Source organism: Chlorocebus sabaeus, chromosome 9 (assembly GCF_047675955.1).
Source record: "Chlorocebus sabaeus isolate Y175 chromosome 9, mChlSab1.0.hap1, whole genome shotgun sequence".
Taxonomy (NCBI): Eukaryota; Metazoa; Chordata; class Mammalia; order Primates; family Cercopithecidae; genus Chlorocebus; species Chlorocebus sabaeus.
In genome coordinates this window covers 17,015,126-17,039,919 of record NC_132912.1, presented here as the reverse complement: position 1 = coordinate 17,039,919, position 24,794 = coordinate 17,015,126, and the positions used below count along the sequence as shown (strand labels likewise).

At 38.6% G+C, this 24,794-nt stretch overlaps 1 protein-coding gene across 1 annotated transcript in view; it reads left to right on the top strand.

Moving 5' to 3' along the window:
* The window catches only part of CUBN (cubilin), a 309,569-nt gene that overhangs the window by 210,673 nt on the left and 74,102 nt on the right, over positions 1 to 24,794 (top strand). Inside the window, exons 44-53 of the mRNA XM_008002385.3 lie at positions 4,802 to 4,976; positions 6,153 to 6,331; positions 8,924 to 9,133; positions 9,787 to 9,927; positions 10,973 to 11,154; positions 16,910 to 17,081; positions 18,598 to 18,804; positions 20,906 to 21,055; positions 22,969 to 23,090; positions 23,575 to 23,800. Coding sequence (XP_008000576.3) covers positions 4,802 to 4,976; positions 6,153 to 6,331; positions 8,924 to 9,133; positions 9,787 to 9,927; positions 10,973 to 11,154; positions 16,910 to 17,081; positions 18,598 to 18,804; positions 20,906 to 21,055; positions 22,969 to 23,090; positions 23,575 to 23,800 — 1,764 coding nt within the window. The remainder of the gene's footprint in view (positions 1 to 4,801; positions 4,977 to 6,152; positions 6,332 to 8,923; positions 9,134 to 9,786; positions 9,928 to 10,972; positions 11,155 to 16,909; positions 17,082 to 18,597; positions 18,805 to 20,905; positions 21,056 to 22,968; positions 23,091 to 23,574; positions 23,801 to 24,794) is intronic.

Below are 24,794 nucleotides of genomic sequence, written 5' to 3'. Positions count from 1 at the left end.
TCTACCTGGAAGTTAATTCTAGATATGGAAACATTGTAAGAATTACGTTTGCCTTATTTTGTAATAATTTGTGTGCTGTTTTAAAGAACACATAATCTTTTGATTCTATTATTACCGATTTAATTACATATTACATGAGATCCTTAATTGCTTGTACTTAATTACACTTGATTATAATTGCATTTAATTCTACTGTAATGATTTGATTCTGGTGACATTTACTTTTTAGTAATGTTTAATTGAATAAATAAATAAATAAGTAGGCATCACTTTTTAAAAAGGGAATAATGTCAGTAGAAAGTAATATAATAATAAATTTTTGCTTTGTCCCACCAGAAGTTAGATAATATAGATTTCAAAATGATCCTATGACTTGAATCCCAGATTCCTCTGTATATATGTATATATTTATATGTATAAATGAAATCGTATGTTTTATTGCACATTGTATGAGATTTAAAGTCAACATGATTTCTTTGTTTGGGTAAAAGGGATGAGTAAGAGTCTTCACCAACTGACACACAAAAATAATCGAATAGCTTGAGTAAGGTTCAAAACACCAGGGAAGGAGCAGCTTTGGTCACTTCCCAGTTTACAGAGCTCTGGCACAAGGAGGGAGCTTTAATGCAGCTCTGTGGGCACCTGCACCATTGCTTTCCAAGCTGGGATCTTCTCATCCCTCCCTCTCTCGATGCTGAGCTTTGCAGCTGAGTCATGAATGGGCAGTTTTCACCTGGTAGCAAAGCATTTCCAGAATAGCAGTGTCTTGAGTCTAGTGAGTAGGTGTCAGCCCATCCTACATAACTCTACTTTTCTGTTTTTGTTTATTATAGACTCAGTCTTTTTTTTTCTTTTTTGAGGCAGGGTCTCTCTCTGTCACCCAGGCTGGAGTACAGTGGCACGATCTCAGCTCACTGCAACCTCTGCTTCTCAGGCTCAAGTGATTCTCCTGACGCAGCCTCCCTAGTAACTGGGATTGCAGGCATGCACCATCATGCCCAGCTGATTTTTGTATTTTTGGTAAAGATGGGATTTCACCATGTTGCCCAGGCTGGTCTTGAACTCCTGAGCTCAGGTGAGCCACTTGCCTTGGCCTCCCAAAGTTCTAGGATTATTGGAGTGAGCCACCATCCCCAGCCAATAGACTCAGTCTTGATTTATATTTTTAAAGTCAACATTTAGTGGTAATTCAAATACACTAAGTGATACACTAAGGGTGTATTTGACATTGCACCTCTTCTGTTCCTTTGTGGATTCACTGTTCATGCAAGTATGGTTATGGCCATTACTTCCTCCCTGTCTTTCTTGAAGCTTATTAGGACTGCTGTTAATTTCAGACTTAAAAGTCTGGATTTCACAACCTGTTGTTGGCAGCCTGAAACAACAGCATCACTCTTAGTTCTCTCTACTTAACCAACTCAACCATGTTCCATAACTATAGCCATCCTTCTACTTCCCACATCTATCTGGCTATCTTCCCACCATATCTACTTCCATGCCACCCCCATTTCTCAGCCTTTAACCTAGGTCCTTTTATGAACATTTTTTGACATCAAATTACCTAGTTTTATACCATTTTTCTCCAGAGACGCTCCTTCGCTATGGTTGATTGAGGTTTCTAGGACCCTGTGGTAGATGCCTTTTATTCTCACCTGATTAATAGGCCTACTGATTAATTAATCAAACATTTACAAGGTATTTCACATCATGCAAACCACCAAGTTCTGCCAAGGAGTTCAGAGTGTGGTAGAGGAGACAGACAAGCAAAGGCACAATTAGAACATGATACAGGGCTGGGCACGGTGGTTCATGCCTGTAATCCCAGCACTTTGAGAAGCCAAGGCAGGAGGATCACTTGAGTTTAGGAGTTTTAGACCAGCCTGTGCAACATAGAAAGACCTTGTCTCTACCAAAAAAGTTTTCACAGTAGCTGAACATGGTGGTGCACTTCTGTGGTTTCAGCTACTCAGTAAGCTGAGTTGGGAGGATCACTTGAGCCCAGGAAGTTGAGGCTGCAGTGAGTCATGATCATACCACCACACTCCAGCCTGGGTGACAAAGCAAGACCCTGTCTCAAAGAAAAAAAAAAAAAAGAACATGGTATATGGTATAATAAGTGCTAGAAAGAGGAATGCACAGAATAGAAACACCTACTTCAGCCCAGGACATCAGAGAGGACTCCAGAGGAAGTAGATGAAGAGATTTGCCAGTCAGTGATAAAAAGATGTGAGTGCGTAGATAGTCTCAATGTTACAAGTCATATTCAATAATTTGAAAGAATTCACTACTGCTAGAGAACAGAGTCAAAAAGAAGTAAACATAATAGTGATGAAGCAAGCAGGAATCACTGTGTTCAGGGCCACGGACACCACCCTAAGTTAGTTAAGATGTTAATCAAAAGGTAATGGGAGGCGTTGGAAGATTTTGCTCCAAAGCCTGAACAGTGTGATCAGATTACAAACACTACTATAGCTGCAACACTGAAATCACTGGAGGCAGGGAAGACTAAAGAGAGAGAGACCAGATGAAAGAGTAATTTAGGGAAAAAAAATTACACCCTGAACTAAGGCAATGGCAGTAAGAAGGTAGGAGAGAGGGCATATCAAAGATATTATAAATATGGGATTGAGTGAATTTGGAGATCAGTTGGATGTGAGGCAGGAGGGAAGGGATGGGAGGAGCCTTAGGAGCAGTTGTTAGGTTTTTGGCTGGGTGGATCCATTCATCCTGCAGACATTTATTAAGAACTTTTCATGGGACAGACACTGTATTAGGTCCTGGGGATGTGTCAGTAAACAAACAAAATCCATGTCCTCATGAGGCCTAATTCTAGTGTTAAGACGCAGACAATAAATAATTAAAATATATAAGATGCCATATGGTGGAAAAGTATCAAGGAGAAAAATAAGGCAGTAAGGTGGATACAGAGTGTCCATGGGAAGAGGGCCGATGCTCTCATCAGCAGACTCAGGTATGGAACTCTGGTTGACGAGCAAATGAGAGTGTTCACTTGAGACGTGTTCAGTTTGAAATCTCTGAATCACCTCCACTGGAGATGCCCAGTAAGTTGCCGAAACATAAGTCTGGAGGTCAGAACAGGGTCTAGACTGAATCTGTAAATACGGGAATCATCAACAGACTGCTTATCGTTTAAGTCATGAGGATGTATGACAGCAATTGGGGAATTATTCAGAGTGAGATGAAAGGCCTACAGGAGGATTCCTGAGGGCCTCCAGCAACATCAGGGAAGCCCTGGAGAGAGGCACCCAAGAGCCAGAGGAAGAATGATGCGAGGAGTAAAACGAGGAGAAGAACTTGGTGTCACAGAAGCCAAGGGACAAAAATGTCAAGAAGGACAATGTGATCAACCGTGTTAAATGCTGTGGATATAAAGTAAGAACTTAAAAAGTTCTTTGGGCATATAACTGTGAGGTGACTTGGGAGAACATGAGAGCTTTCATAGGGTTGAAGAAGGAAGGGCAAAAAGAGAGAAAGAGAGAGACAGACAGACACACACAGAGAGAGAGAGATTAAATAGGGCAAGATCCTGGAGGTGACAATAGGATGGGAACTTGATCCAGAGATACAGAAAGATAATGTACAGAGGGGAAAATAGAGTGTAGAGATGCAGATGAATTTATTGAGGATAGTAGCAAGTTAGGGGTAACAAATGGAAGGGATTCTCCTCTGATTTCTTCTACTTTCTTTGTAAAGTGGAGCCTAATGTAATGTGCTTAGAATCAAGAGGAAATGGGGAAAGTCAAGGGTTTAGGGTGTAAAGTTCAAAACAACCGTTGTAGTTTATATGAAAAGTAATGGGTGAATTGCTCGGCGGTGTTGAGAGGGGAGAATATATATTTGCAGGGGCATCAATTTCCATGAATGAATGGCTTGAATTGAACACAGCCACAGAGTTGGTATTTTGCAAGGGAAGTTTGAAGGAAAGCAAGGGAGTCGGAGCTCATCAAAGGGATTTGCAATTTAGAGTTTCAGAGATGGGGGAGTTGGAAGTATTGACAGAATTCAGGATGTGACTGTAAGTGGATGAGTGACAGTGGACATAAATGTTGCTAGAGTTGAGCAGATCAAGTATGTGTACGGCTAAGTGATTGGACAGGTGAGTTTCATTGGCATTGTAAGTACTTTTACTCCTATCTGGTTTGTTTGTTGAAAATGCCAAAGAATATTTATTGATAATAGAAAAATATTTTGTGATAATGCTTTGGTTTTTTAGAACAGACATATTAAAAAGCTCCTTTCTCCTCTGGCATAACATGGCTAATAAATTGTCTCATGCCATTGATCTTGTTTCTCAAATGCATCTAAATCCTGAAGAAACATAATGAATGAATGCTGCTAGAGTTGTGCAAAGATGTATCTGCTTAGTCTTTTAAATATACCAAGATCATAGCTCTGCATCATTCTTCTGTACCGAATGCTCAGTGGGAGGCTGTAACTGCTAGCATACTTACATGCTTATCCAAGTGGTGGATATTTACTCATGCTTCTGTGATGTTCTGCCCCAGGCACCCTGTGCCATAATCATTTGGTTGGCTTTAAGAAAGAATGAAATTTCCAATGAGAATAGATAGATGGTCTGGCAAATTAAAAAGTGTCACACCTGGTAGCTCCCTTGATAGCAAATTGAGAATTTGTTTGCTGGAAAAGAAAATGAGGATCATAATAGATGAAGGGAAATAGAGACAAAATACAGAGAAGTTGACTTTAAAAGATGATTTGTAGCCATTGGTTGCATCCCCTTCACCAGATCATAGACTGATTTAATTGTGTTTGCTGACAGCTTGTGGGGGCAATGTCTACATCCATGATGCTGATTCTGCTGGGTATGTGACCTCCCCCAACTACCCTGATAATTATCCCCCGCACGCTGATTGCATTTGGATCTTAGCGGCTCCACCGGAAACACGCATACAGCTGCAATTTGAAGATCAATTCAATATTGAAGTAACACCCAAGTATGTCACTTCCATTTTCATCTTTTTTCCTACCCAAAGTTAGTGTTTTTTAACTGTCATGTCTCAAAACAGTCCATTTCTGTCAGTAGCACATACTGCGAGGAAATCTGGGGGAAAAGGGAAGTGCTTAATGGCTTAGGCCTGAAAACACAGTCGGCCAGTCACTCTCCCATCAGCTGAACAAGTTATGTACATGGATACTGTCTCTTGTGACCCTAGACACTTCCTGCAAGGGACACTGAGGGTGGCTACTTGAGATTGATGTTATCCATTCTTCCTCCCACAGGAAATATATCGTGTTTCTGATAGATGAATATTTATTTGCCTAGCCTCATATTCGGTGTCACAAATGATAAAACATCTGTTTAACAAATGGGAATTTGTGTGGTGTGTCACCAGGGGTCACCAGTGTCGGAACAGTACTAAAGCATACACAGTATAATTTCTGAGTCTTTGTTTAATAAGAGTTCTGAAAGGATTACAAAACAGAGAGTAAGTCTTACTATGTTAAAGAGAAAGAAAAACTATATAGATTGTAAAAAAAAAAAAAACATTTTTATCTTTCCTTGAACAAAAGCATGTGTACATTTGCATGAATGCAGCTGTGGTGTAAAACTTGGATATAAGAGCTTGTGTTGCTATTTCTGGCACCGGGTTTAATACTACTCTTCCACTCATGGAGCATTAATTGGCTCATGTGACTTCCTGAAGAAACGTTAGATACATGCTTATCTACTTTTATGGACACAGAAAATTCCAGTTGGGACACTCCATTAGTCCCAATTACAGAGCTGTTAGAGAATTTATCTTTGTCATGTGAAATGTATCAAATCATTGTGTGGAACAAAATACTTGTTGTTTTTTGAAATTCATAGGGACTAATTTGAAAACAACATTTATTCTTATAAAACCAATACAGAATATGGAAGGGAAGTGAATGTTCTTGAATGTAGAACATGTAAACCCTGTCTTTTGACCTACTAGTAAAAGCATGTGTTATTAGGAAAAATATCATACAGCATTTTAAAGTGACGTGGCTTACGCTGATTCTATCATAGTCTTTTAGGCTAGGAAACGATGATTTAATAATATCTTCAAAGAAAGTAAGTGAGATTGTCATTATCAAAATAAGGCATTTGACCATGTAAATTTAAAAGAATTTTGTTTCCACTTCAGCTGTGCTTCCAACTACCTTGAGTTGCGGGATGGAGTGGATTCAGATGCACCAATACTTTCCAAATTTTGTGGGACGTCTTTGCCCAGCAGTCAGTGGTCCTCAGGAGAGGTTATGTATTTGAGATTTCGAACTGACAACAGCCCCACACATGTGGGGTTCAAGGCCAAGTATTTTATAGGTAATAATTTTTTGGAAACTTTTATTTTAGGTTCAGAGGTACATGTGCAGGTTTGTTATATAGGTAAATTCGTGCTTGGAGGTTCGTTGTAGAGATTATTTCATCAGCCAGGTACTAAGCCTATAACCTAATAGTTATTTTTTCTGCTCCTCTCCCTTCTCCCATTCTCCACCCTATCAAATGAAAGAAACATTCCATGCTCATGGATAGGAAGAATCAATATTATTAAAATGGCCATACTCCTCCCCAAAATTTACAGATTCAATGTGATTCCTATCAAACTATTATGACATTCTTTACAGAACTAGAAAAAACTATTTTAAAACTCATATGGACCCCAAAAAGAACCCAAATAACCAAGGCAATCCTAAACAAAAAGAACAAAGCTAGAGGCATCACAATACCTGACTTGAAACTATACTACAGGGCTACAGTAGCCAAAACAGCATGGTACTGGTACAAAAATAGACACATAGACCAATAGAATGGAATAGAGAGCTCAGAAATAGGGTCTCACACCTACAGGCATCTGATCTTCAACAAAGCTGACAAAAGCAAGCAGTGGGGAAAAGATCCCTATCCAATAAATGATGCTGGGAGAATTGGTCAGCAGTATGCAGAAGATTGAAACTGGACCCCTTCCATATACCATATACAAAAATTACTTCAAGATAGAGTAAAGACTTAACTGTAAAACACAAAATTATAAAAACCCTGGGAAACATTTTTATATTAAATAAAAGAGTTATTATAGAATGAATATGTTAAAACTTTTTTAAAAACCGTGACTTTGTAAAAATAAGTCTTTCTATTTGCCTAATTTTAAAAATATTTTAATGCTAGAAATAAGTAAGGTGTGTAAACGTTTGAAACCACAGCCATTAGTCAACTTTAATTTCTCTTTTTTCATTTTAAAACATAATCTTAGTAAACTTGAATATTTTATATTTTCTCTAACTTATTTGTGAAGAAATATATGTAGTTAAACTCCTGTTTCTTCAGCTTACTATGAAATACAGTAGTTCTCTCTTATCCGTGGTTTCAATGCCTTTGGTAAACAGAGGCCCCAAAATAGGTGAGTACAGTACACCAAGATATTTTGAGAGACCATATTTACATAACTTTTCTTACAGTATACTGTTATGATTCTCTATGTTATTATTATTATTGTTAATTTCTTATGTCTAATTTATACAGTAAACTTTATCATAGGTACATAAATAAAGAAAAAAAATAGTCTGTATGTCTGTATAGGGTTTGGTACTATCCAAGGTTTTAGGCATTCACTGGGGGTCTTGGAATGTATCCCCCAAGGAAAAGGAAGAACTGCAGTATGTTTATTACTTTAAGTAATAAAACTATTTAAGAACCAGATAACTATATTAGAACAGTGTCTTTGAATTCCTCATCATATATAATTAAGCTTTTTTTTTCTCTGAGTCTCTAGTATCAAATCAGTCACTGGATAAAAAGCAAACATGTCAGTGGGGCATGGTGGCTCATGCTTGTAATCCCAGTACTTTGGGATGCCAAGGCAGGTGCATCACGAGGTCAGGAGTTCAAGACCAGCCTTGCCAAGATGGTGAAACCCCGTCTCTATTAAAAATACAAAAATTAGCCAGGCATGGTGGTGGGCACCTGTAATTCCTACTACTCAGGAGGCTGAGGCAGAGAATTGCTTGAACCCGGGAGGCGGAGGTTGCAGTGAGCCGAGATGGCACCACTGCACTCTAGGCTGGGTGACAGAGACAGACTCTGTCTCAAAGAAAAAAAAAAAAAAGAAAAAGAAAAGAAAAAAAAAGAAAGCAAATATACCTATTCCACATTTTGATTTCCTTATTTAAAAAATGAGCGGTAACTTTGCTTGTTGAACATTCACCAGGATTCACTATAATATGGTCACAGTAGCACATAATTTGATATCTAATAGGTCTAGACACAAACCAAACAAATATTTAATACAGTGAAAGTTCAGAAAGACTAGTGGTAACAATGTTTAACTACACCATAGATCATGTTATATCCTGAGTCAAGCTGCATATAATTCAATTAGCTATCACACCCAGCTAATAAGACATAATTGAAGAGTAATTTTCAAGGCCCTGAGATATCAGTTACTGTAGTCAACTGTTTAGTTGAGAGTAAAACTAGAAATGGCAGGTGTCTCCACAGTACCTCTTCCAGCTGAGCATGGGTTCAGTCTTTAGGATCAAAATAGGGTACTGGGCAGGCCAGATCAGCCTATCAGTTGGTCTTGAGATGAAACTTACTTGTGACTAATAGCTCTTACATAGTGTCCCAAAATAATTAATGTGACACTACAGAATATTCCATTTAGTCGTCATCTTCTGTTTCCCATTATTGGATTGAACTTGTGGTATTATTTCTGTTTACATCAATGGTAGAATTCAAATAATGAGGAAAGCACTAACCATTTTCAGAATTTTAAAAACTTCAATTCAGAGTCACTTGGCACCTAAAAGTTTTCAGATGTGCTGGTGAAATGAAGAAAACAAAATTTGTAATAGAATCAATCTTGCTTGCTTGCTTGCTTGTTTGCTTATTTATTTATTTATTTATTATTTTTTGCAGCTCAGTGTGGGGGAAGAGTAACAGGGCAAAGCGGTGTTGTTGAAAGCATTGGACATCCAACACTTCCATATAGAGACAACTTATTCTGTGAGTGGCATCTCCAGGGGCTCTCCGGACACTATCTCACCATCTCTTTTGAAGATTTTAACCTTCAGAATTCCTCTGGCTGTGAAAAAGACTTCATGGAGATCTGGGACAATCATACTTCTGGTTAGTGAAATATATCTGCTTTCTTTTGGGTGTTTATTTTCACACGTACTTATTCAGCCTCTGAAGTTTCTTCACTTCCAAGAAAGGCAAAAGCATGTCTATACTCTGCAGAGAAGTACAGACTAATGAGTTTTGGGCAGTACTGGCGATTCTCTCCCTCAATTCTACCATTAACAATGGATGCCCAGAGCCCAGGTGTCATATAGCCCCCCCTAGAGGCCACTTGAGGAGAGCAACGGTATTGGGAAGGCACCTCTTGCTGCTGAGACGTCCCATTGCCACATGATGCGGTTATTTGAGGGGTGTTCTATAGCTTGAGAAGGGGAAGGGGCCATGCATGTCTCCTAGTGGTAGCATAAGGCAGATATTTGTTACTCTGTTGTCTCAGATCATTTTTTCAACCAAATGAGCAAGGCTTCCACATTGTGTTGAGATATCCTTCCCCTAATTGGTTGCATTTTTTCCACTTCCTCATATATTTGAATATGTTCATTTTTATTCATGTTTACCTGTTGTCTTGAGAGAGATTAATGTTTCTTCATAGGCAGAGTCTTGTTTTTTATTATTTTCTTTGTATACACAGGACACCTCGAATAGAGGTGAAAAGAAATCAATCACCTGGACATGTATATTTAATTATTTGCCTCTCACAGGAAACATCTTGGGCAGATACTGTGGAAACACCATTCCTGACAGCGTAGATACTTCTAGCAATACTGCTGTGGTCAGGTTTGTCACAGACAGCTCTCTGACTGCCTCAGGATTCAGACTGCGATTTGAATCCAGTGTGGAAGGTGAGTGCATTGATTCATTCAACACAACATTGAGCACCTGCATTGGACAGACACTATGCTAGGCAGTGCTGTTATGATATTTGAAAAACAAAACAAAACATGACCCCTATTTTCTTGTACCTCAATCAAAAAGTCACAGTGATAAATGAAAAATCACAGCTGTGATCAATGCTATAAGGGAAAATCACTAGTATCACGAGAGTTATAATAAGAGGATGAGAGTTATACTGTAATGCCCACCTTAAGAAAGTCCTGTAGTTACTCAGAATTTGTCTTACTGCAAACCCGACAAACTCAGATGAAATAAACATCTTGTTCAGAAAAACTGGGTACTTAACATTAACTTTCTGATTTTCCTCATTTTTTTTTTTTTTTTTTTTTTTTGTAAACATGAGGTCTTGCCTTGACCTCCCAAAGTGCTTGGGTTACAGGTATGAGCCACCACTCCTGGCCAATTTTCTTGATTTTTTTTTTTTTTTTTTTTTTTTTTGAGACGGAGTCTCGCTCTGTTGTCCAGGCTGGAGTGCAATGGCACGATATCAGCTCTCTGCAACCTCTGCCTCCCAGGTTCAAGCAATTCTCCTGCCTCAGGCTCCTGAGTAGCTGAGATTATGGGCACATGCCACAATGCCCAGCTAATTTTTGTATTTTTAGTAGAGATGGGATTTCACCATGTTGGTCAGGCTGGTCTTGAACTCCTGGCCTTGTGATCTGCCTGCCTCAGCCTCCCAAAGTGCTACAAGTGTGAGCCACCGTGCCTGGCCCGATTTTCCTGATTCTTAAATTCATTACCTTCACTGATCTCTCATTTCTTGGGCCATGATAATAATTAAATTGCTGCCTGTGGCCTATCATCCATGCAAGGCAGGGTTAAATATTAATAGAGATAAAAAGTGAATGTATATGTTCACTAAAATCCTTATGCACATAAATAAATATGGAGAATAATTTTGTCTAGAAGGCTAATTTTTAAATACCTGAATTTTGAGAGCTTTCGTGATGAAAGACATTTTGATTTGATCTTGGCTTTTTTCCCCCACATCAGAGTGTGGTGGGGATCTTCAGGGCTCTACTGGAACATTTACTTCCCCCAACTACCCAAACCCAAATCCTCATGGCCGGATCTGCGAGTGGAGAATCACCGCCCCGGAGGGAAGGCAGATCACCCTAACGTTTAACAACCTGAGGCTGGCTGTGCATCCATCCTGCAACAATGAGCATGTGACAGTAAGTGTTCCCTGCCACCTGAGATGTATTCCATCGTTTAAAGAGTTTACTGACCCATAAATCAGAGTCAGAAAGCTAGGTCAGGAAAATTGCCATCTATGCAACTATAACTCAGACAAATTCTAAGTATTGTTGAGAGAACAAAATCACAGTAACCTGTCAAAATAATTGTAAAAGTTGTTCTAAGAGACTATCAGCTATCACTCTGTGCATCAGGGTCATAGAATACATTTTAAGAGTGAATGGTCGTGACAAATAGCAAAACTGGGGAGGCTGTGGGAAGCTAAGCCTACAGCAGCACATAGCTGAATGGGACCAGAGTCACAGCACAAACCCCCACGAAAGTTCTGAGCAGATGGGTGGTCCTGCGTAATCACTGCTCTTTCCAGGGGTGCAGAGGGCCTCTTGGCAGGAGAGCACTGCTAAGTGACCTCCACGTTGCAAACTCCAGTGGTTTCAGATGTGCCCTCAGCACCCTCTGCTTCCTGCAGTAAAAGAAAGCACATGAGATCCCTGAGTGTGAATAGCAAATAGATTGTTAACTGTGAAGTACTATACATACATATGTGTGTGTAGACAGGTAGATTGGATTAATATTAGTAAATTTCTCCACCCAACTTGCCCCTTCTGCAGTATTTGTTATCTCAGTAAATAATTCCAAACTTCTGGTTACTCAGGTCAAAAATCTCAATGTCTATTTTGGAATCCTTCCTCTCACACCCTATATGGCATCTATAAGCAAGTCCCATTGGGTGTATCTTTAAAAATATCCACAATTGAACTACTTCTCATCGTATCTACTACTACCACCCCCGCCGTTCACTTGGATTATTTTAGGAAGTTCCACCTGGTCCCCCTGGTTCGGTTCTCGTCTCCCTACATTCTCAACACAGCCCCTTCTGATGGTTTTAAACCTCAATCAGATCATGTTGCTCCCTTTGAAAATCCTCTAATGGCTTCTCATCTCACTCAGAGGAAAATCCCAAACTGCACCTGTGGCCCGCCTGGCTGCCACTTATCTGCTGCCCCTCCCTCTTCTACCTGTTTGTCTTATCTCAAACTCCTCTCTGCTTGCTGGGATCCAGCCACCTGGCCTCCATTCTGTTCCCTGAATGTGCTGAGATGCTCCCCATCTGGCTGTTGCCCTCATCTGGAATGCCCCTCCGCAGATGGCCTGCTCCACACCCTCACTTCATTGGAGTTTCTGCTCGAATGCCTTTTAATCCATAAGGTCTAAGTACCTTATGTTACAGACCCCACCCTGGCCTGACCCTTCTCTGCCATGTTGTTTTACAGCACTTCACACCTGCTGCCATACATTATTTTGATTTGTTCATCAGTTTATTGTCTGCTTCCCCCACTAGAATGTAAGCATTCTAGCCATGGCTTGAGAATATGGCTTGAGGTCAAGCCATAGTTTCATTCACTGCTGGGGATTCACTGAATCCCCAGTGCCTGTACATAATAGAGATAAATAATTGTTGAATGAATGGGTATTAGAGGTACTATCATTATACCTTTAGTAACAAGCCACTTTTGTTGTCAGTTTAATTGTCTCCTGTTGGGTAGTGAATTTCAAAACTATGAAATATCTTTGTATCTTATAACCACTTTGTATTGCTGTAAAATTATCTCATTCAATCTTCAAATTTTACTTCCAAGTTCTAATATCTGAAGGACTGAACTGTTGTCTTTCAAATCTTGAAAATAAGAAACCAAGTGGATTTTCTTATATTAGAGAGCCAGAAAATTTTGGACTAAGATTGTTTATTATAAGAAACATTTTTTTCCTATTATTGAATGAATATATATAAACAAAGGTGAAGTAGAAAAAATAATAACCACTCCCACTATACCATATTTTGATTCATTTTCTCATCTCTTCTTGGCAAAGCATACTTTATGTACTTGTAATCATGTGATACAAATCCACTTGAATTCTGATTTTAGTCCATTTTTCCAGTTATAAATATAGTGGATGCTTATTGAGCAATATTTGGAGAGTTCAGAAAATAAAAAATATAAAAGTATTCTTAATTCTACTCATCTATTACTAAAATTTTGATGTATATGCTAACAGTTTTTTTACCTTTGAAATTATTTTCATAGTTTAAATCATACTGAATATAATGATTATCAGGATTTTTACAAGTAGAGTATTCACATATCCTTAGGAAAGAGAATATGAACAGTCACAGTTTTAGAGCTCAAATAAAGATAAAAGTTATAGCCACAACCACAATTCCAAAGCAGATCTTACTTGTCATCTCCCTATCCCTTAATTATCAACTTATAACTCTTGTAGCTACTGCTGGTTGGTTTTATGTCATTATTTCTAAATAATATTCCTATTCTACTACTCCTTGCATTTTTTGGACATTATCTATCCACATCCTACTCTGGAAGATGAAAATTACCCCCCTGCCACCACAGACACATATGGGGTATGCACAGTTTATATGCTTTCCCAATTGTCTCCCAAAATACGTATGTCACAGCTTTTGCTTAAATTGTCATTCAGTTGACATTACCATGATTATGTAAACACCATTCACAACTGAGCCAAGTAGTGTACTATGGCAACATTTGCTTTTGTTTTCCTAAGGAATAATAATCGTGTCCTCTTTACATTTTCTTGGGTTTTATGCATTGATCACCAATTCTTCCACACCCTTTCCACCCCAGGTGTGCATCTTTACCTTCTGTAGTAAAACATATCAGTTCCATTTCTTTTCCTCAGTAATATCCTTCCTTGAGCCTTTGTCCATCAGTTGCAAGCCTGATGCTAGCTGTCATTTCAGAATTTCCCTTTGCCATTACATGTGCAAGCTCCTTCATTCTTCTCCTGGGCTAGAAAGCTGGCTTTGTGATGCTATGCATGTCCCTTTCTTGGTTAATTTCCTCTTTTGGTGAGGCATACCCTCTTGTAGCTCCCCAAGGAAATGGGCAAGGGCAATAAATTTTTTGAGAAATGGTATACCTGAAATTATCTTTATTTTACCATCAATCTTTGAAAAGTATATATTTAAATATTTTATATGTCTGATATATTAATATATATGAATATATTAATAATAATTTTGAAGTTTTGTGTTGCTTATTTGGGGTCAGTTTTCTTCATGTTCCTATGTCCTGTTTACTAATATTGGTTTCTGCCTTTTACATTAGTCACTTCCCTAAATGTCTGCTGATCCTTGGCTATTCATTCATATTTAAGAATGAATTACGGAAAGGATGACTGGCATCTCTGTATGCATGAGGGGACCCTGACTCTTTAATTAGGGAAAACTACAAACCTGCTAATGTCATATCCACAGGTCTTTGCTCTTGGGGAGGTTAAAACTCCAGCAAGGAATCACTTTCAGAATTAATTTTTTTTCTGAATCTTTAGTATAATGTCCACATTCCTTTTTTGAAATATATTTTTATATGTTCAATGTTTATTTTGGTTCCTCTTTACTCTGCTCCAAAGACATGTGGGTTGGCCTTTGCCCCCACTCTATTTGATTGAGAACTTGCCCAAAAGAGGAAGAAGAAAGATGAAAGAGAAAGAAGAAGAAGGAGAGGGAGGAGGAGAAGGAGGAGGAGAAGAGGGAGAAGAAGAGGGAGAAGGGGAAGGAGAAAAAAGAACCAGAAGAAGGAGAAGGAGAAAAGAAGGAGAAGGAGAAGGAGGAGGAAAATGAGAAGGAGAGGGAGAAAGAGAAAAGAAGAAAAAGAAAGAAAAAAAAGAAAAGAGTGAAGAAGAAAGAAGAAGATCTGCTGGTGCAGAGGAGGCAGCTTTAACTTTCATTTGTTTGCTTCCTGTAATACCATATCCAGCTGAACTGAGCCTAAAATTTCTCTAAACCCACCTGCCTATCTGACTCTCTGTACAGATAGAGAAAACGAAAAGCTATGCCACCTGTGTCTGATTTTGTCCCTTCTCATAGCAAATCCTAAATCTCACGTGCCTGCTTCCTATCCATTTGTACTCTGAGAGTTGTAGTTTCTGAGTACAAAAGGGATTAGAGGACAATGATGGGAATTGCATTCTGGTTACTTCTAACAGCAGAAGTCCATGTGATAAATGGATGACTGTAACATGTTCAGTCATTGTGATTCTATGCCAAAGGCAGACTCAGAGGCAGGATAAGAGCCATTGATCACGGTTTCCAACATGTGCCATTAACCTTATAGTTGGTTCTAATCCCTTTTGATTCCAGCAATGTGGTGTCCATTCCTGTTTTCAGCATTATAGAAATATTAGTCCTCATCTGTTTCTTTATGCATTACTTCATCGTTTGGAATCAGAGGGATGGTTTGAATCCCAGTTCTATTATTACTAGTTATTTGAACTTCAGCAAATTACATCATCTTTCTGAATTCTGGTATCTTAATCTGGAAACCAGGGATACTGTTATCTGCCTGGGAGGGTGTTGTGTTGATTGGATAAGACAGGCTGAATGGATGATAAGCAAAGACTGGCATTTTTGTCTGCTCAGTAAATGATAGCAAACTCTTCTTCTGGTCCAGTGAGCCGGAAGACACTTTAGACCAGAAGCCCCCAGAGAGATAAATTTGATTAATTATAGTAAATTTAAAGAGATCTTTTGTTGTGGAGTACATTCTCCTTCTGCATAACTGTTAGTGCCATAGTCTGAGTCATTATTTCTAATCTTGAGTCATTCAAATCCTTTTAAAAATGGGAATGTCAATCACTCAATCAATGAATTATTTTTCAGTTATTTCATCTAGATTTTTTTTTTGAACTGTGAAAACCAGGCATGCAAATTCATTTGATTTTGTAAAGCACTGGAAGAATAGTTTGCCAATTATTGTAACTATGTGAATGACTACAGTTATTATTTACTATTTTAGAGTCAATAATAATCCATTCTTAGAAATTGAAATAAGTAAGGAAATTGAAGCTTTGAATCCACAACTAACGAGGAAAGAACTATATTTAATTGCATATGGAGATTGACTTTTCAAATTACTTTTCAAGGTATTTAAAAATATCTGCTTGCTGGGTGCTATGGCTCACACCTGTAATCCCAGTGCTTTGGGAGGCCAAGGCAGGTGGATCACCTGAAGTCAGGAGTTCAAGACCAGCCTGACCAACATGGTGAAACCCCATCTCTACTGAAAATACAAAATTAGCTGGGTGTGGCGGCGCATGCCAGTAATCTCAGCTGCTTGGGAGGCTGAGGCAGGAGAACTGCTTGAACCTGGGAAGTGGAGGATACAGTGAGCCGAGATCACACCATTGCACTCCAGCCTGGGCAACAAGAGAAAAACTCTGTCTCAAAAAATAAATAAATAAAAATTAAAGTAAATAAAGAAAAATATCTGCTTTATTATATACATGAAATCATCAGCTTCCCTTCCAAATAACAAAGGTCCTGATGCATTGTTAAGAAAAACTGCCCATCAGTGAGCTCTGCAGACCACGTTGTAAGCACGATGGCTCATCTCCTTTACACTGAGAGCACGGTTTCCAGTTGCAAAGTGTGTAGCAGCTTTTAATCTATCACCACATGGCAGGAAGGCGTTACTGCAATGCTTCCATTCTAGTGAAATCACTCCGTGGTCACAAAATGTGCTCAGGGGAACATAGAGGCTTGTGGCACTGGGATAGAAACCTGAATTGTTAGGTCATTCATTTTGGGGCAGGGTTCCCATAGAAGGAAGTGGGTCTGGGCTGGGAATATCATCTTCTAGGAAATATGCAGTAAGATTGATTGTGTGCCTGAAGGTTAAATTCTTTTCCCAACAGGTATTCAATGGCATTAGAAGTAACTCACCGCAGCTAGAGAAACTGTGTAGTAGTGTGAATGTAAGCAATGAGATTAAGTCTTCAGGAAACACAATAAGAGTCATTTTTTTCACGGATGGATCCAGGCCATATGGCGGCTTCACTGCTTCCTATACCTCCAATGAAGATGCAGGTAATGTAGGATGTTGTAAAGGCACCTCATCTTATTTTTTATTTTTTTAAATTATACTTTAAGTTGTAGGGTACATGTGAACAATGTGCAGGTTTGTTACATATGTATACATGTGCCATGATGGTGTACTGCACCCGTTAACTCATCATTTACATTAGGTATATCTCCTAATGCTTTCCCTCCCCCGTCCCCCCACCCCACGACAGGCCCCAGTGGTGATGTTCCCCACCCTGTGTCCCAGTGTTCTCATTCTTCAATTCCCACCTATGAGTGAGAACATGCGGTGTTTGGTTTTCTGTCCTTGCGATAGTTTGCTCAGAATGATGGTTTCCAACTTCATCCATGTCCCTACAAAGGACATGAACTCATCCTTTTTTATGACTGCATAGTATTCCATGGTGTATATGTGCCACATTTTCTTAATCCAGTCTATCATTGATGGACATTTCAGTTGGTTCCAAGTCTTTGCAATTGTGAATAGAAATGCACCTCATTTTAATCAAGTGTACTGCAGATGCCCCCAGCTACTGTCAATGGCAGCAAAGTCATCCATTTTCCCTCTAGTGATACTTGGAATTTTTGACATAAGACAAACACACATAAGCAGATCAAAAACGCACTGCAGACAGAAAAAAGCTTTCTGATTTCAGAAGGAAACTGCTGTGGTGAATTTAAAACTTTTAATGCTGTTAGATGAGCTTCTAGCACAGTTTTAGGTCATGTTACCATGAGGGTTGGTGACCTGTTCTATAGTCCCTGGTCAATTCTTTTGTGCTGAAAGAAACCATCTACCTCCTAGAGGGTAACTTAGTCTCAGAGAGGAATTAATTTTGCTGGGGACAGAACGGGCTTTATTGTTTCTAGTCATCTATCCACACACATATTTCCAGTGAAAATAAATGGGAGGTTTGATATGATATAGAATATTCCAAAATTAAGATATGGCCTCTAATTATAAATATCCTCCTATTTCCTGGATTGGTGTTTTTATCTAAGGGTTTTAAAATTTGGAAGGGGGAGTGAATATTAAAAGAAAAACGCTAGGTTATTTCATTGGTACAAGAAACATCTGTTCCTTTATTAAAAGGGGGCAAATTCATTGGCAAGTCAATGTCCTTTTATCTGTTGGATTTAAGTTAATTTATTAGATCAAGTGGAGAATTGCTAATCAAGCCATTAGGACCTGCCACCATTATATTTATATATTCCTCTAAATTAAATATTAATGAACAGTCGGCCTCAATATTTGAACCTATTGATACAGAGCCAAACCCCAACCACTTAATCTGTAGCAACAGGAAAATAGAGAAGTTGTTGACTTTTGCACATCTTTCCTTTATAAACTTGCAGAAACTTCCATAATTTGCATGCCTTTTACCCATAACCCTGACTGCATCTAGAAAAACAAATCAAAGCAGTAGTGTTGTTGTTTTAGTTACTGTTCCTATATTGTGTATCTCTTCTGTTGTGGCCTGAATCTTACTACTACTTTCTCTGTTGCCTTCTGTTTTCTTAGTGTGTGGTGGGTCTCTTCAAAATATTCCTGAAGGAAACTTTACTTCTCCTGGCTATGATGGAGTCAGGAATTACTCAAGAAACCTGAACTGCGAATGGACTCTCAGCAATCCAAATCAGGAAAATTCATCCATTTCCATTCATTTTGAAGATTTTTACCTAGAAAGTCACCAAGACTGTCAATTTGATGTCCTTGAGTTTCGAGTGGGTGAGTTCTATCTAAGAATGCGTTCTCCTGTTTATCTACAATATTCTTTTTATCTTTTTGTTGTTATTGCTGCTGTTGTTGTTTTCAGACAGGAGCTGGCTCTCTTGCCCAGACTGGAGTGCAGTCATGTGATCATAACTCACTGCAACCTCAACCTCGCAGGCTCAGGTGATCCTCCTGCCTCAGTCTCCCAAGTGGCTTGGACTACAGGTGTACATCACCACATACAACTAGTTTTAAAAATTTTTTATTTAGAGATGGGGTCTCCCTATGTTGTCCAGGCTGGTCTCAAACTCCTGGCCTCGAGTGATCCTCCCTCTTTGGCCTCCCAAAGTGCTGGGGGGTTACAGGCATGAGCCACTATGCCTGGCCTACAATATTCTTCTTACGCTTGGAGGCCACTAACAATGAAGGGAATCAAATGGCTCTAACATAGGTACACACAATCCAAAAGAACTCTGTTCAAAGCCATAATTCTGTGTGTGCCCAGCTGAGGAAAACGAACCCCAGGAACAGTGAGTGAGACGGATCACTGTACAACTAGACCCTGTGTTACAGTCACTTCGTTTCCTGACATGTGACTCTTGCCAAAGACAGAGTCCACTACTATCAAGACTCCTTTCCAAGGAGACTGGGACTTAGCATGCTCAGCATGTGTTGGCAGTTTCCTGAACTTCCAGGATTTATGAAGGGGCTGTGAAATTCTCCTGAGGCCTTAGGAGTTAAAAGAAGTTTTGCAATATACCAGATGGAGAAACACATGGAAGCTATTTGGGGAAATAACCCCAAAGCAGTCATTTGTCTTGGTTTTCGTGATAGAAAAGGATTGCGGTGTACTCAATAAACCATAATTCTCTGAAGAATTTTTAAACCTCTATATTCAAGGAGGACGAATCAATTTTCTTTCTTCCCTATAGTCAAGGTGTAGAGTATTCATTAGGTTGCTTCCATGATTATGCTGACACTTTTTTCTCAGTAAATAAACAAGTAGATAGAGGAAGACAATAATATTGTAAATAGTATGTAATCATCCATACTGTCAAAGTTTTGCTGAGTTCTGTGTTATCCCAAATTTTAAGAAAAGGAGGTTGAAAGCACCAGAAGCTCATCAGTTAGTTGGTGGAGAAGTCCTTGAGAAACTGAGAGGTCAATGTTAGTCACATCTGAGAACCTGAGCGACAGGATTTTCAAGAAGGAGAATTCGATAGAGCCTATGCCCACAGACCAAGGGCCTCAGCCAGAGAGTCCTACCACCTCTCTGAGGCTGAGGAGCCTAAAAAGGCTTATGAGGGAAAGAGAAGTTGTGGTTTGAGAACGTTCTCCATAGAATTCTGATAAACCCTCACCCCCTCTACCTGGTTCAAAACTACGGGCTTGTAGTCTTAAGCAGAACAGCTGCATCTCAAATTTCAGTCAGCTAAACGCTATCTTCTCTTTATTTGCTTAGGTTTAGTTAAAATAGTTTGCTCAGTTAAAATACTATATATCATTGATTTAGAAGGTCAGTGATGTTTATCTGACAGAATAAAAAGAAAGCAGATAAATGAGAGCCCTGCTGATGCTCTATACATGTTCATCAAACCCTTGAAAAGTAATCTTCATAAAAAATATCAGGCTCAGATCTGACAGCTCTTGGCCTGAGTGCTGAATATTGTGTCCTTTTTAGTTGATTGAATACAGTGAAGAAATCTTTCCAATTTTAGGCAATGATCACTTTATCTTGAGGATATATTTGATCACTGTTGGTATTATATTTCTTACACCCTACAAAAAGTGTGTCCAAAAGTGCTATTTTAATTCATTGTATCTCTGTTTAGATATGCCGAAATAACTATGAAAACACAAATTGGAACAAAATGGTGTCCACAATAGAGAGAGGTTCATTTCAAAATTGCTTTGATTTTTTGTGTTTGTTTTACCCTGTTGGAGGGACTTTCTTTGGCGGTTGACAAAGACAGAGAAACATTGTGCAATGTCTGTTACTGAATCAGAATTTAAATGTGTGTCAATGAATATCTTGAAATTTGTTCTCATCAAATTCATTGAATGTATTTCTCAAAAGCTATATCAATAATGAAACTTGGTATATTATTTTGTTCAGGTGATGCTGATGGGCCCCTGATGTGGAGACTTTGTGGTCCTTCAAAGCCTACGTTGCCACTGGTTATACCTTATTCTCAGGTATGGATACACTTTGTCACCAATGAACGTGTAGAACACATTGGATTCCATGCAAAGTATTCCTTTACAGGTAAGAGTTATAACTAAGATCTTGAAAAAATTATTTATAAAGATTAATGATTTTTTGTAAAGATTTCTTATATATTTTATTAGACATTTCTACATAGCTATTAGTTTTTTTAATATTCTCAATGAGATTTTCTACATTACATTTTTTAATTGGTTGTGGCTGATATCTAGAAATATTATAATTTGCATACATGTATCTTTAGTCCAAAGATCTGGCTATCCTTTTATTAGTTTTAATATGTTGTCTATAGATTCTCTTTGATCTTTCTGTGTAAACAATCATGTCTTCTGCAAATATTAGTTCTTTTTGCTTTCAGCCATAATACTTCATTTCATTTTCTTACATCATTTTGCTAGCTAGGGCCACCATCAGAATATGGAACAGAAGGAATGATGGAGCATCTTGTTTCTGACCTGGATGTGACTGTCTATGACATTTTATTATTAAATATATTGGTCGCATTTAAGTTTCCAATAAATATCTTTTGTTAAAGAAAATCCCTTCCATCTTTAGTGTGAAAAAGCTTTTTTTAAATGTAAATGGGCATAAGATTTTATCAGATAATTTTCTGCATCCATTGAGATGTTTCAACTTTTTCTCCTTTCATAAGTTAATATGACAAATTATATGAAAGATTTCTTTCTCTTGGTAAACCATCCTTGCATTTTTGGGATAAATCCTATTTCACCATGATGTGTGTTTTATACATACAATGGATATTATTTGCTAGTGTTTGGTGTTGGATTTGCATATGTGAAATTCAGAGTTTGTGCTGGAAAACCCAGCCCTACTCCTGACTGCTTCCTTTGGCTATGGGAGGTTTTCTAGTCCCTTTTCGTGAGTATGCCAGTTTGTTTAGATTCCCAACTTCATGTAAAAGTCTCAATTCCAGTCCTTCCTTCTGTGGAGACCCAGAGCCATATCTTCTCCTCCTACCTGGTCACCAAAACCTCAGAGCCCAACCTTGGGACCCACGCATGCTTTCTTTAGCCTCTCAGACTGTCACTCTTTGAGTTTCACTCCTCTCACTTGGAGTACACTTACTGCTGCCAGATTTTGGAGAGCTGCTTTTCTTTCCATTGAGTTGGCTATGAATCAAAATGTACTTTAGTTATGGTTTTATCTAACATTCCTTTGTGTTATAACCAAATGGCTGGTTGAAAGAAGGAGTGAAATTGATTATCTACTCACTCAACCATCATGCCAGTTGATTTTCCTTCATCACATTCAAAGAAAAGAGTTAGGTTTCAGTAAGCAGTATTATTTTTATTGAACATCAGACCATATTATGCTTCAGAAATGTATTTGTTTTTCAATTTTCAATTTTTTATGCTAATACTGTATGGAATTTTGTTATTCCTAAACTTCTACCCAAATTTACTATTCTTCTATTTAATTTCATTTATTTTATACATATATACACACATATATATACATAAAATATACATATACAAAACATATACAAAATGTGTGTGTGTGTGTGTGTGTGTGTGTGTGTGTGTGTATGGTTTCTTTCTTTTGAGATGGAGTCTTGTTCTGTCGCCCTGACTGGAGTGCAGTGGCGTGATCTCGGCTCACCACAGCCTCCACCGTCTGGTTCAAGTGATTCTCCTGCCTCAGCCTCCTGAATACCTGGGACTACAGGCAGATACCACCATGCCCAGCTAATTTTTGTATTTTTAGTTGAGATGGGGTTTCACCATGTTGGTCAGGCTGGTCTTGAGCTCCTGACCTCAGGTGATTTGCCCACTTCGACCTCCCAAAGTGCTGGTATTATAGGCATGAGCCACCATGCCTGGCCTTATTATGTTTCTAATCACAATATCTGATGGCTATGATTACCACTTACTTTGGCTTTACAGGTTCTTGTTTTTACTTCCGTGTGATTGAGAGGGTTACCAATCTCATTTCAGATTGTGGCGGAATACAGATAGGCGAGAGCGGAGTGATCACAAGCCCCAACTATCCAAATGCTTATGACAGCCTGACCCACTGCTCTTGGCTGTTGGAGGCCCCACAGGGGCACACCATCACTGTGAGTGCTAATGACTGGGTGAAATGCTTCTGAGACCATAGAACCACAATAGCCTGTCGTGCATGGAAATGGAGGTCTTTTAGTAAGCAAGTGATTAGAGAAGGCTTTGATTCTACAATGAGATCACTGTTTTTCCCTAGCATTCTCTCACTAGAGCACATACATTGGCATCTATAATTAATGAAGAGTGAAATTTCTTTTTTAAGCATAGAGAAAGATACACATAGAAGATAATTCTACATCTTAGAGAGAAATGTATTCATTTTCTTAATATGAGTTGCCATCCCAAACTAGGGAAATGTCTTTTCTCAAATTTTCCGAGAGAACCTTCAATAAGGAAAATGAGTAGAGGGAAAGGGAGAATTAAATAAGAGACAAAAATACAAAATAAAAATTAAAAGAAAATAAAAGGATTTGTAAGGGCCTTATCTACATCAAGGTTGATAAAAGCTCACTGACATCTCATTTCTTTTTTCTCCTGCAGCTCACATTTAGTGACTTTGATATTGAACCCCATACCACTTGTGCTTGGGACTCCGTCACTGTGAGGAATGGTGGGTCCCCTGAATCACCCATCATAGGACAATACTGTGGAAATTCAAACCCTAGGACAATACAGTCAGGTTCCAATCAGCTGGTCGTGACTTTTAACTCAGACCATTCATTGCAAGGTGGTGGATTTTATGCTACGTGGAACACACAAACTTTAGGTAAAAGAAACGTTTGCTGCATTTGATTTTTTTTTTAGTGATGTGTATTATGAACTCATGTACATTTTGTACCTACTTTACATAAGACTTAATTCTAAATATTTGCACATGTCATGTCATGAGGCAACCCTGGTGGGATAACACAATGTCAATACCTGGCGTCTCTATTTTGCATAGGCAGAGACTGAGGAAGCATGGGTTCATCATTTGCCCAGACACATAGCTGATAATTGGTAGTCAGGATTTGAATAAAGGCAGTTGAGTCCAGAAACTTTGATCTCAACACTTCCTGATACTGCCTTCATTGGCAAAAGGGTATGGCACAACCCGGGAATCTCAAGTAATAGAAAGATGAGTTGGAATCCCAAGTGCCTGATATTATCTGGAGCCTAGAAGCAGAACGCTGAGTGGTGGTGAGCTGAGGGCAGGAAAATAAGTCCACTACATAAAGAGCCTTGGTTTATATGTTATCCCTTGAACAATGGGAAACTATTGAAGAGTTTTGAAAAGGAAGGTGACAAGATGAGATTCGTAATTTAGAACAAATTCTATAGTGAATGGGTACTGAGTCAAAATATGACAGATTTCATTCTAAAAGAATAGTTTTTGTGCATAGAAAGTATAAACATTGTGAAAATTCTTAGAAAATACAAGGATTTGTATCAGATACTTTATTATGGGTTTCTGGAAATCTTGAATATCACACAAGACAATTATTTCTGGTAGAATCACAGTTATTATGAAGCTCTTTGTAGACTGAGTCAGACTTTCCCTCATTAATAACCACTGGCTGTTGCTGAAGTCAGAAGGGAGTTTTAGGTGAATCCCTGAGTTCCAAGGGTTTCACAACAAAAGATTCAGAGAATACCTCTTTAACTTCATTTTGTTTTGAGTTCATATTTTTCTTTGCCATCTCTTAAGTACATGTTTTAAAAGTATGAAAATTCTAGATTTTTCTTCCTTTGAATCCACGTAATTAATTTTGATCCATCAG